The 12,328-nt window shown below is 32.8% G+C and overlaps 4 protein-coding genes across 5 annotated transcripts; 1 reads left to right on the forward strand and 3 right to left on the reverse strand.

Annotated features, from left to right (window-relative positions):
- The first annotated feature begins 38 nt into the window (after positions 1 to 38).
- On the forward strand, positions 39 to 2,701 carry LOC116340779 (ran GTPase-activating protein). Of its 2 annotated transcripts, none has more exons than XM_031767438.1 (9): positions 39 to 304; positions 392 to 714; positions 853 to 1,211; positions 1,275 to 1,476; positions 1,556 to 1,654; positions 1,727 to 1,825; positions 1,892 to 2,092; positions 2,157 to 2,300; positions 2,420 to 2,701. In XM_031767438.1, exons 1-9 carry the CDS (start codon positions 196 to 198, stop codon positions 2,600 to 2,602), a joined length of 1,719 nt encoding a protein of 572 aa, XP_031623298.1. In that variant the 5' UTR covers positions 39 to 195; the 3' UTR covers positions 2,603 to 2,701. The 2 variants fall into 2 exon arrangements, with proteins under 2 accessions (XP_031623298.1, XP_031623299.1); XM_031767439.1 differs by having other exon boundaries at positions 1,727 to 1,822.
- Positions 2,702 to 5,682: 2,981 nt separating this feature from the next.
- Positions 5,683 to 6,797, reverse strand: LOC116340950. The gene is made up of 3 exons (XM_031767723.1): positions 6,388 to 6,797; positions 6,082 to 6,195; positions 5,683 to 5,977 (listed from the first exon to the last, which is right to left on the reverse strand). The coding sequence occupies exons 1-3, from the start codon at positions 6,653 to 6,655 to the stop codon at positions 5,820 to 5,822; spliced, it is 540 nt and encodes a 179-aa protein (XP_031623583.1). The 5' UTR covers positions 6,656 to 6,797; the 3' UTR covers positions 5,683 to 5,819.
- Positions 6,798 to 9,166: 2,369 nt separating this feature from the next.
- Positions 9,167 to 10,133, reverse strand: LOC116341353 (homeobox protein TGIF2LX-like). The gene is made up of 2 exons (XM_031768355.1): positions 9,751 to 10,133; positions 9,167 to 9,608 (listed from the first exon to the last, which is right to left on the reverse strand). The coding sequence occupies exons 1-2, from the start codon at positions 10,095 to 10,097 to the stop codon at positions 9,191 to 9,193; spliced, it is 765 nt and encodes a 254-aa protein (XP_031624215.1). The 5' UTR covers positions 10,098 to 10,133; the 3' UTR covers positions 9,167 to 9,190.
- Positions 10,134 to 10,708: 575 nt separating this feature from the next.
- LOC116340635 (60S ribosomal protein L7) lies at positions 10,709 to 12,121 on the reverse strand. Its single transcript, XM_031767228.1, has 4 exons — positions 12,010 to 12,121; positions 11,632 to 11,931; positions 11,178 to 11,370; positions 10,709 to 11,025 (listed from the first exon to the last, which is right to left on the reverse strand). The coding sequence occupies exons 2-4, from the start codon at positions 11,928 to 11,930 to the stop codon at positions 10,759 to 10,761; spliced, it is 759 nt and encodes a 252-aa protein (XP_031623088.1). The 5' UTR covers position 11,931; positions 12,010 to 12,121; the 3' UTR covers positions 10,709 to 10,758.
- Positions 12,122 to 12,328: the final 207 nt, after the last annotated feature.

Genomic DNA, 12,328 nt, shown 5'->3' on the forward strand with positions numbered 1-12,328 from the left:
AATTTGGATGTACATGCATCTCTTTTGCCATCTGTCAGTTTGTCTCTTTCGTCTTTCGTTTGCAATAAATGTATTTTATTATAACATCTCCTACTCTAATTACATTGTTTGAATTGCATTTTTGTCGCAAATTCTGTGCACAGTAATAAACAGTCAGTTTATCAACTTTACAAAGTCATACAAGTCGATTTAACAATGAGTCAAGGCTTTAATTTCGGCGGTATCGAACAAGCGTTGGCCGAAGCACGAGGTAGTGGCGTTAGTTTTGAATCACAAGCCAAAAAATGGGAAACCGAAGAAGGAGGTTTGTAGAAATTAACTTGAAAAAAAACTCAAACAAATCAACATAACGCAATTAATGTACTCAATCTTTTCATATTACAAAATGCAGCAAAAGATCTCATCGATGCGATAAATAACTGTAAATCATTGAATTTTCTGAATCTGGAGGGGAATACATTGGGAGTGGATGCAGCCAAGGGAATTGGCGAAGCGTTGAAAAAACATCCCGAATTCCAGCGTGCATTGTTCAAAGATCTTTTTACCGGACGAATGAAGACTGAAATCCCGCCGGCTTTGCAGTCAATGGGAAGAGGCATGATTGATGCCGGTGCACAATTAACAGTTTTTGATTGCAGTGATAATGCACTTGGACCGAATGGAATGACTGGTCTAGTTGAATTGTTCAGAAGCCGTGCTTGTTATTCGCTTCAGGTAGATAGAACTTTTATTTAATTTAACTTATGACGTGTGTTCATGTTAATTAAATTGGCGCGATTACGGTGGAATATTTTGTATCGTTGAAAAATGTCGCAATTAATTTAAGCCTCAATGCGTTTTGTGTTTTGGCAGGAATTAAAATTGAATAATTGCGGCCTTGGAATTGGTGGTGGAAAAATGTTGTCTCAGGCACTGCTCGATTGTTATGATGCAAGTGAGAAAGCCGGAACACCATTGCAATTAAAAGTATTTATTGCCGGACGGAATCGTTTGGAAAATGATGGAGCAAAAGCATTGGCAAAGGTTTTCGAAAAAGTTAAAACACTTGAGATGGTTTGGATGCCACAAAACGGTATCTATCATCCAGGTATATCGGCACTATCCGAAGCATTCAAAGTAAATCCAAACATGAAGTCACTGAATTTGAACGACAACACAATCACAGCAAAAGGTGCAGAAGCATTGAGAGATGCTTTGATTTGTATGCAAAAGTAAGTTATCTAAGGTACATATATGGTGCAACAAAACTAATGACATGTATTTATTTTTTCAAGTTTGGAGGAAATCAATTTTGGTGATTGTTTGTTGAAAACAAAAGGAGCCATTATTTTGGGTGAAGCATTGCGCGACGAACATTTAGCATTGGAAACATTGATTTTGGATCACAACGAAATTGGACCCAACGGTGGATATTCGATTGCAGAAGCTATGGCCAATAAAGATCAATTACAAACACTCAATTTGAATGGAAACCAAGTAAGATCATGCGTTTCATTAGTTTACACTGTGCTTTGATATTGATGTATGTTCTAATTATCATTAAAAAATTTCACAGTTTGGAGAAGTAGCTCGTGAAGAAATTAGAGAAACTTTGGAAGAATTGCAACGTTTGAATGCATTAGAAGAGCTAGACGAAGATGATTCGGAGGGTGAAGTGAGTAGCAATTTTTGTTTCTTAAAATGGGCCACGGTGTATATGAATTATACGATTAATTTCTTTTATTAGGAAGAAGATGATGAAAATGGAGATGGCGAAGTCTCTGGAGACGATGAAGAATCAGATGCTGACACTTATGAAGCCGACGAAGACGAATATGTGAACGTTGTAATATATTTTTAATTTTCATTATCACAAACGATTATTATATTTTGAATGTATTCATTTGAACAGACTATGGATTCTATTAATCAATCAATTAACTGGACATTGAACTCGACCGTCGAATTGAATGACAGTAGTGTTGTTTTCACGGGAACAAGCGAACAACCAAATACAGTGCTAACATTCTGCAACACTCCACATCCCACATCAAACCAATTCGATGCACTGGTGGAGACAGATAAATTGCAAGCTTTCCGAGATTTCTTACAGGTCTTGCAAAACAATCAATTTTCTATCGTTCGATCAGTGTATAATTCAAATTATTTCATTTCAGTTAGTACCAGAGAAAGACTATCTTGTCCACTTAGTGTTTGCCATAATAAAATTATCGGCTACATCATTGAAAAATCAAGAGGCTTTGCGTGTGGCCACTGAATTGTATAAAGATTGCTATGATTATGCTCAAAAAACAAACCAGGTAAATATCGCTATAAAAAGGCATTCTTGAATCGTAATAGCGTACGCAATGCATTCAAACCTCTTTTGTCATTAGAGATAATTCATTTTCCGCTTGACTGTGTCTACTGTTTATTCTAGGTGACTCGTGTAAATAATTTTTTCCTAATGCAATTGGGTTTGCTGAAGAATGAAGACAAACAATTCAAGCCAGCCTATGATCAGTCCTCTTGTCGGAATGCTTTGCAACATGCAATCAAATCGAAAGTGTTTAGCGATGACGTGGAACAAATGTTCAACCTTTTCTTAGAGCGTTTTAATTAAAAGAAAACACACTAATTTATACATTATATTCCATAATTTTCCAATGAATAAACTCACACAATTTGTCTGGTAACGACAATTTTTTTTAATACAATGTAACCGTTTTGATCTTTCGATTTATTTTTTTGCATGGTAACAAAAAAAATTACTTCACTACATTCATCGCCGAACGCCAACCAATATTTATATAAGGAAATGTTTGTATCTTTTGGAAAAAGAGGAAAATCATAAAATTCATTGAATCTCTACATATACAGAAATGAAAATAAATAAAGAGAAACAAATGTGCGTTTAATTAGATTGACGGACCAAAAAAATGATCCATTTGACTATGACACCATATAAATCGGCACTTGAGATTTATATGGTATCGGGTGGGGTACTCGAAAAAGAGTGCACTAACTTCGTCGGATGCCGCACTTCTGAGATGCCAATAGCAGTCCTGCATGTAACACATTGAAATGTTTTTAGAGAGATGGTAAATCTACTGATATTTGATGATGTTTATATAATCTTTGTAAACGTTCAATTCTGTTCAGGCCAGAGCGTGTGCACTTTGGATTTTTGATTGTTTGTTTTTATTTTCCTAATGGTATTCTTTAGTTGACCGCACTGATTTGTCCGTACACATTTCTGCACAGCATTAGTGGAATATGGACTATGAGCCACTTTGTCGAATACACTTGATTCAGTCAGTAGTATACGTTCGACTTAAACAGAACTCTTATTCGGTTCATGTAGATGTCCTTAAGAAAGTGTAAAAACCAATAAAAAAAAAACAAGTGTTATACCGAACTGAACTTATTATTTCCAAAATTCTGCAGTATATGATCATTGATTAAAGCACATCATTCTTCAGTTAATTTTATCGGTAAGCAGTGCACATATAATTGGAAATTTCAAAAAAAATATTCAAATGATTTGGAAAAATAAATACAAAATATTTCAAACATAAATTATAAATATACCACTTTGAAACGAAAGACAAAACATTTCAAAAACATAAAAACAAGCACATACATACCTGAAAAAGAAGAAAAACCGATATGTTAAAAAAGGATGCTTGGACTTCGGACGAAATATATACATACACACCTGTGTAGATGCATGGTGCTTAGTGCACACATGTATGAGTAGTTATATTGCAATTTGCATACCTGCAAAAATAATTGGCAACAAGTTGTGTTCGCAAACAGTACATTATCGGAGGACCGTTTGTTTTTCTTTTAAATTTTAGTGTTTGGATTTTGTGTTTGAATTTTGTGTTTTCTTTTTTTGAAAATTCGTTGTTGTTTTTAATATAAAATTCCGTTACTTTCATATTTAGATCTAACTATTTCCAAAACTCGTGTTAAAAACCACAATGGATAAAAGCAATAACGAAGTTACAAGTTCGAAAGCATCATCGAATGCAAATATACTTGAACTCCCCAACGAATGCATTCAAACTATTCTATATCGTGTAAATGGGATGGAAAACTTACTAAACGCATCAAAGGTCTGCAAAAATTTTCAAGAAAATGCGAAATCATGCATCAGACACTCAATTTTCCAGACCCTCGATATTAGTTCATTCTGTAACGATTTGCCGCTTCAACGTATACCAGAGTTTTTAAAGCTATTCGGTCATTTGATTAAAAAAATTCGATGGATCTATGGATTCAATACGGGTGATAAAGCATTTGATACGATTTATATGGACATGATTGTGGAATATTGCAGTAAAACTTTACTCGAACTCAACATCGAAGGACATCATAGTACAAATCTTTGCGTGGACTTCAAAAAATATTCGCAGTTTCGCGCTTTGGAAAAACTTTCCTTAAAAAATATGATGTTAAGAAACTTTGGGCCACTTCCAAAATTGAAATATTTGGTATTGTCTGTTCAAAATGTCGGTTCGAAATGGTTAAGACAAACATTTCCAAAGTTGGAAGATATTACAATTTTTAGTTATAGAGATCGTAAATCTTATCATATGAACGACGAACTATTGATTGAATTTCAACGGAAGAATCCACAACTAAAACGCTTTTCCATTTATGCATCGAACCGAACACAATCCATTTCAAATGCGATAACTTCATCGATTTTGTATAGAATAAATGAACGCACACCAAATCTGGAATATCTACGATGCTGCGTCAACAATAAACAAGCGGATAACTTCATTTGTGTGGGCAAATTGAAAAATTTGAAAGATTTGGATTTTGGTCAATTATCACATAATGTACATACCATACTAATCAAATCACTCATTGAACACGACTCTCGAGTTGAGAGATTAACCTTTTCGTTCTATGATGAAAAGTTATCGAAATTACCGGCATTAATTGGATTGCGAACGGTGAAACATATTTCAAAGAATACAGCAATCAATATACTTACTAAAATACCAAAGTTAAGAAATATGTCCATTGTGACTGTGGACAGTTTGTCGGAAATACTTGAAATACTTGAACAAGGAAAGCAATTAACTTCAATATTTTTACGTTCAGAAACCATATCTTTTGACCAGCATATTTACAACTTGATTTTAAACTTGGCCAAGAATCGTACATACGTTAGTTTATCAATATATAAAGATTTCATTGGTGTCACTGATAAGCATGTTTACGATTTAAATAATCAAAACAGTAAATGGTTCTCAATTCATGAAATGTTCTTTTAGAACATTTTTTAATTTTATTTTAACGCTGATCAGAAAAATTCAAATCGAATTTTTCAAGAAACAAAAATTTAATGATTTTTTTCATTAAACTCTGTTACAATTGAAATAAAATAGAATAGAACTATTTATTAAATATAAATTCAAACCAACAAATAAGTATTATGCGTCAAACAAAATTCATTTCAACTAATTAATCACTGAAAAATGTTCAGTCAAATTTCAATTGTTCTTTCAAAAAAAAAATTGACATTAAGTTTTCATCCAATAAATAGCATACCAATTTAGGAGAGAGACACGGGTATTGAGAATGTTTCTTAGTTTTTTTTAGTACAAGTTATAGTTTTTCCTAGTTTTCGCGTCTGTGTCTATCCCTAGACACCAATTTTATAATACACACACACAAATTTCATTAGATAATAATTTTTTTATATAAATTGACTTTTTTATTGTTTTTCTTCTTTTTTAATTTGCACTAACTGTTTATTATTTACAAGCATTCTATAATTAAAGCCCTGATTTCATGATTTCATAAAAATATTGTTTCATTTACTGTTGTTCAATTTCGTCGCTGCCAAAAAATGGATTGCTGAACATATTTTTCATGAATTCTTGCATTTCTTTGAAAAAACCAGAAATATCAAATCCATCAAAACGTGTAGTTTCCCCAGCTGGCTCTGTCTTTGTTTGATCCAAAAGAACAGTTCCTAAATAGAGAATTAAAAAAAATTCATGTTTAGTCAAACTTATCTTTTCATTGAAAATGTAAAAAAAAAACAAAAAATGATTAAAAAATAATGAATGAAATTACCGTTGCTAGATGTGCATTTGTAATTGACTTCCGCATTTTTGCCATCTCTTAATATTTTCGATTCATATTTGCATGTTTGAGTTCCAGAAGGGCACACGATGTTTCTGCAGTTGACTGTAAGTAAAACAAAAACAAACCACATTAACATTCTTGATTCTAACAGATATCTCAGCAACGCAACGCTTAAATAATTTCAAAGTCCACGAAACGTGTATACACGATAGAAACTATTCACTATTACAGATTTTGTTGAATTAAAATTTGCAATCCACTTTAATCGAATTTGTATTATATTAATAAACTTACAATCACCATGAATTCCGATCCGAGTTATAATTCCTGTGCTTTGGCCAGTCACCGATGAAGTAGTGTCATCAGTATTTTCGTCCGATTTTATTTCATGGTTTTCGATTGTTTCAACATCACGATTTACATCACCATTTACTTCATTTTCTTCTGGATGTTTGGCGGGCACTTCGGGTGATCCTTCAACCGATTTTTCATTGACTGGCAAAGTGAATGTTGGTGCAACTAAAAGAAACACCGCGACAGAAACGAAAATAACACGATTCATTTTAACGTAGTTTGAAAATGGAACAAAATTCTCTCTGAAAAAAAATTACGCGTTTTTTATTTCACGTCAATGCAATCTTGTTTTAGCAAGCAGAACTAATAGCGTTTGAGAAGTTTTTCGCTAAGAAGCAATTTATATACTGATTCGTTAGCGCTCGCCGTTCGTGCTTTTATAGTCGATTATTGTTCACTACTTTTAGTAATTGTATTGTAACGTTCATCTATTGTATACGGTGAACAAGTGAATGAGTCATTTGCATTTGCTGTTGGGCGAACGCGTTGAAATAATACTGAATTCGTTGTTGTTGACACACGTTTACTTCCAGAAAGAACGATGTACATTTCAACGATCTGCTGAATCAGTTCATAAAACTTGTGTGTTTATACCAACAAAATGCAAACTGTACGCGCGCATATACACTTGCTGTTTTCATTAAACCGCATAAGTTTGTTTAGTTGTCGAAATGTCTGTAAAACGCAGTTTGGTTGTGGAATTTTACCATTAACAAACCGGCCTTATCACAGCACACCTTGGGCAATCATTTTAACATCCATATTTCATGACTGCTTTGAATGCTTATTCGGAAAGAATTATATTTGGATAAGAAAAAATATGAATATTCTCGAAATTAGTAGAGAGTAAATAATTGAATGATTCAGACGTCACAAAAATTTCAACATTTCGTTGCGCCTCATTAACGGCGATAAAAAAATAATCGGTGCGATCCAAAGTGTTTCATCCATTTGCGAAACGCACAATATAAGAAGATAAACAAAACAATTATGTAAATAGTAACTGAGGCTATGACTTATTCTGACTATCAATTGGCAAACTGACACAAATTGAATAACGTCTTTTTTTAAAGAATAACATCTTTTTTGCTGATAGTGTAAATATTTTTCTTTCTAGAATTCGGAAGAATTTTTCGACAGTAAATGTTTTATTACTTTCATCCTTATGCCGTATTGTTTTTTTTAAATTTGTCACTATTTGTATAAAGATGACGATTATAACAAAACAAAGAAAAACCACAAATATGAATTGTTCAAATATTAGCATTTCTTTGGAATTTTATGATCATATTGAACAAATTGGATCCCTTTGCATGGATCAATTACACAGAAACTGGCTGAACCGATTAACGTAAATTCATGTAATATTAAATCGATGTAATGAGAAAGCGTATGTATGATCGGTTCAAGTTCAATATCATTCACATCAATGCCTTATTGATCGTTGAATTGAAAATCAATGCAAAAAAATTTGAATTTCAGAATTTCAGATAAAAATACCCTACCCTATCCTATACTTCAATTTAAAAGCACGATATACTGATTTTGTGTGTTGATAAACTACAATCGAACAGTCATGGAATGGCTGTGCACTCATTGGAATTACAAACGACTCGAATATGATTTATGGCAATTAATTCGCAATTTACTGAGTTTTTGTCACGTTCTACAGCTTTTATCGTTACATGTGGTATATTTTTTTTCGATGATTATTTGAATTTATTTTATTCTATTTAAAACTATATAATCAATATGTTGGATTCATAAAAGCAGATATTATAGAGTACTCTTAAACGTAAAATAATCGTAGGCATAAATTGGATTGAAATATGCAAAAATAAATTGCAATATATGGGACAATGAATTTTCTTTTTGAATGTAACGTTGTTTCGGCGCTGTGAAATATATGCTTTGATGTTTCATTCCAAAAGTTTATTACATTCAATTGCCATTGTTTTTCTCTTTGTCTCACTCATATTATTTTGAATATTTACTTTTGTTTGAAAAACCGGCAACCTATAAATCGTAGAACAAAATCTGCCCTTTCAATGAGAATCGTTTATTTACATTTTAAAATCATTTTTTCTGCTAAAACCGTAAATGTCAATGCGGTCAACCTTTTTAATGTGAAGTTCTAAATAAATGTACAGATGAAAATAGTTGATCAATACACAATAAAAATAGCAAATTCGATATAAAACAGTTTTTTATGGAAAAAATTCTGCAATGTTACCAGACGATGTTCTTTGGTGTCAACAATGACTTTCACTGTTTCGTTAGGAACATATGAAGAATGGCCAATGGATTGGGTTGTGTATTTTTTCCTCTTTCGTCAGTTTCATCCTTGATTCAAAAATTATCCACTGTGCTGTAAATAATTGAAAAATTGGTTAGTCGAAAAATAGAAACCAAAAATTAAAATCTGTAATAAAAAAATAATAAAATTGTTGACATATTTTTGTAATTAAAAAAAAGAGAAAAAAGTTGTTGACATTTATTTAAAAAAAAAATAATTAAAAGATAATTGCAAAACATTATTCGATTCAACACATTAGTTTTGTAGATAATGTGAGAATTTTTTTATATAAAATTTGATTGAAAAATAGTTCATAAATACAATGAAACAAATACGTTATAAAACAATTTCTACGGAATAATATTCTAAACAAAAATAAATCATGGTTCTTTAAATAAGATTTTTAGAAAACTGAATTGAAAATAGAAACGTAATCAAGAGACATTTTCATTTCATTGGTGAATTGATAAGAATAAACAGGCACTTGGATTGAGTTGTTTGATCGTACAAAATGCCTCGAATGACTTCATCGACTTTGTGTTGGTCGGTTGACGTTAATTCGGATGGTATGGAATTTTCGTCATCAGTTTCAGTATATGGCACAATGAATTCTTGAAGGGCTCGATCGTAAGAAATGTTGCTTTGTTCATTTTGAATGTCTATTGCGTTGCCATACAAAATGCTGGTTTGATCGATGATTTTGGATTCTTCAACAATGGCACAATTGCTCAGGTAACTGGCCGATGAGCTCGCCCCTTCAAAACTGCCAGTCAGTATGGCTTCAGTCTTCTTCTTCTTTCGTGAAATGGTAAAATTGATTGGATTTCTTCCTTCAGTTTGCAGCATTTTTGGTAACATCCGCCGCCTAGATGAAATCATTGATTTTATTCATAAAACTCATACCAATAAAAGTGTTTAGATTGAATTATTATAGGTAAGCACAAGTATTCTAATCATTGTAGTAACACATAACTGTGATCGAATTTTCTTCAAAACTATCATATTACCTAGAGTTGATGAACCAATTTGAAATTTTTTGTACGGTGAGGCCCGTTTCCCTGGCTAGTGCTTGCTTCTCTGCTTTAGTTGGATAACAATATAATCGATGCTCGTACATCCATTTTTCCAAAATCGATTTTGACGCTGACGAAATGTACGATTTTGCTTCGGTTTCTTCACGTTGTGGAGCCTTGACCGTTGGAACAATGAATTCTTCAACAATTTCAGTCAACGTATCTTCACTCTGTGAAAAACTGAGAAGAAAATCCTCACGTGCCTTTTGCTGAAGTAGTTCGATTTGGAATTCGGCCTCTTGCTCGAAATCGCGCTTCGTTCCCATTTGTGTGATTGACATTTTTAAAATAAAAAAAAAACTTTCCAATTACACTAATCAATACTAAATTACAACGAATGAGCTATTAACGTTGAATTAGTAACACAGTACGTTGCTTTTCAAAATTGAATCTTGATTTATGAGGGTCGTTTAAAATAGCAATTTATGAGCAGCCGAGCACAAACAAACAAAACGACTTGAAAGCAATGAACACAAGATCGGAGTGTCGAATATACATCACCCGAAATTTAAATATCAAACCTCGAAGCCAACTAGTTCATGTAAAAAAAATCAATGCCTGGTATAGACATGAAGGGATACTTTGTTTAACACATACATGTGTTGTTCAGAAAATTAAATCATAACAACAAATTCAACGATAGATTCGATTGAATGAACTCTGAAGTAGTAAGTACACATGTTCAAATAGCTTCAATTAGCATAAACTCCAAACAGTTTTGACCGAGTTTAATGCCAAGGCCAGTTTAATCACTACAAACCAGACATTATAAAAACAATGCATCACAAATGACAGTGTAATCGTATAAAAAGAAAACCCAAATAAATTGAAACCACACTGTTTTTTTTATAATCAATAAATTGTAATTATTTATTTTTTTCGATTTTTTTTAATGTAAATTCATTGATTGAATTTATTTGGATGTTGGTATTGTAATATGATTTAAACCATACGTCTGAGTAGAACATTGATTTGGTTTTCACGGTTACCGAAGTCACCACCTTCAACGAAATGGTTGTTCTTTTTGCGCCATCCACCGGTTGGTGTGTTCAATTTGAACGGCCACAAGAAGTTTGATGCATATTTGAAGTTTGGTCCGACGGTGAAAATTTCGTGCACTAAATCTTCGACACATTGGATGTCAGCCCGGCGCTTCAATTTACGTTCGATGGTGAAGTTGTCAGTGATTGCCACACGTTGTCCCTTGTGCTGTGAAAATAGAGTGATAACAACAATACCGTTAGTTCGAATGTATGTGGAAAATGTGCCGAGCACAAAAAAAAACAGGTGAATCAAAACGTGCTTTACAATGATTCGCATTAAATGTTGATAAATAAATCGAATGAAAAAAGTGTAAATACCTTGACATAACCACGTTTGTAGACCAATTCACGAACTGATTTCAAGTTCGGGTATCCCCATGTAATGTATGGTTCGGCAATACGCAACATGTTGATGGTGGCTTTGTTCAACTTGATGAATACACCATTGTTGATTTGACGCAAACGGAACAATTGCAAAACTTTACGCACTTTTGGTGCTACTTTGTTGATACTGAAAAAGAAAAAACATTCAAATTAACATTTATCAAATATTGGTCAACTCTGTACAAGTATGAAATGTGCATGTGTGTCTTGTTGTGTGTTGCGTGTTGATACCAAAACATAACCTCACTTTAACAACTTTCACATTTTTTTTTCATCAAATCAATCACATTAATCCAATTCACATATTTCACTCAATTCCATTTAATATATGTTTTTGATCAACTTTTTCTGCACATGAATTTTTCGGAATAAAAAAAAAACAACTTACCCACGAATACGGACAACAAATGCCAAACGAGCTTCTCCGGGAATGTAGTAATTTCCAGCACGTTTTGCTTCGCGTTTCTTTTCAATTTCGCGACGATCAGCTACAGCATATTGTTTGGCATATTTCTCGGCACGCAAGAAATTTTCGCGAAGGCGTTTTTGAACTGTAAGAACTTTGGTGACACGCCGTTTAGCCAAGACAGCTCGTGCACGAGCTGCTTTTTTAGCGATCTTAAGACGCGATTCTGGAACTGCTGGAAGAGTTTTTGACTCAACCTTCTTTTTATCCACGGCAGTCATTCTGTAAATTATCCAAAAATTCAATAAAAAACCATTCACATCGAATTTTTTATAAAAATTTACACAACAATCAACTCACATAGGTCCGACGTATAGCACGTTGTATGTAGAAAAGAACCCTGATAGGAAATGGCGCCATATTGTTAATTTTTAGCTGACAATCGGCAGACGATGACAGATGAATCGAAATGTCAAACACATTTCGAAATCGAAACATTTTCGTTTCTTAAATATTCAGCATTTTAATTATTTTATTATTCTGAAGAAATATTTTCTTTTTATTTATTTTAAATACAAAATTAGTCGATTCAAACATTTTTGAAAGCATCGATCTATATTTTCTGTGCATTTTGAATACACTTTGGCAACCGAACCAATTCAAATGTACATGGAAATGG

The sequence above is a fragment of the Contarinia nasturtii genome, unplaced genomic scaffold (genome assembly GCF_009176525.2).
Source record: "Contarinia nasturtii isolate CC-2019 unplaced genomic scaffold, AAFC_CNas_1.1 Cnas_scaffold_695, whole genome shotgun sequence".
In the NCBI taxonomy this organism is placed as follows: domain Eukaryota; kingdom Metazoa; phylum Arthropoda; class Insecta; order Diptera; family Cecidomyiidae; genus Contarinia; species Contarinia nasturtii.

Bases quoted from the DNA above. Each gene is read 5' to 3' on its own strand.
- LOC116340635 (XM_031767228.1), bottom strand. From the start codon at position 11,930: ATGACTGCCGTGGATAAAAAGAAGGTTGAGTCAAAAACTCTTCCAGCA. The intron at 11,371-11,631 runs GTAAGTTGTTTT...TTTCTTTTTCAG, and splicing joins TTTGTTGTCCGTATTCGTGG to TATCAACAAAGTAGCACCAA. The intron at 11,026-11,177 runs GTATTTACACTT...CTATTTTCACAG, and splicing joins ACAAACGTGGTTATGTCAAG to CACAAGGGACAACGTGTGGC.
- LOC116340779 (XM_031767438.1), top strand. From the start codon at position 196: ATGAGTCAAGGCTTTAATTTCGGCGGTATCGAACAAGCGTTGGCCGAA. The intron at 1,655-1,726 runs GTGAGTAGCAAT...TTCTTTTATTAG, and splicing joins AAGATGATTCGGAGGGTGAA to GAAGAAGATGATGAAAATGG. The intron at 1,826-1,891 runs GTAATATATTTT...TCATTTGAACAG, and splicing joins AAGACGAATATGTGAACGTT to ACTATGGATTCTATTAATCA.
- LOC116340950 (XM_031767723.1), bottom strand. From the start codon at position 6,655: ATGAATCGTGTTATTTTCGTTTCTGTCGCGGTGTTTCTTTTAGTTGCA. The intron at 6,196-6,387 runs GTAAGTTTATTA...TTTTACTTACAG, and splicing joins GATCGGAATTCATGGTGATT to TCAACTGCAGAAACATCGTG. The intron at 5,978-6,081 runs GTAATTTCATTC...TTCTCTATTTAG, and splicing joins CAAATGCACATCTAGCAACG to GAACTGTTCTTTTGGATCAA.
- LOC116341353 (XM_031768355.1), bottom strand. From the start codon at position 10,097: ATGTCAATCACACAAATGGGAACGAAGCGCGATTTCGAGCAAGAGGCC. The intron at 9,609-9,750 runs GTAATATGATAG...GATTTCATCTAG, and splicing joins AATTGGTTCATCAACTCTAG to GCGGCGGATGTTACCAAAAA.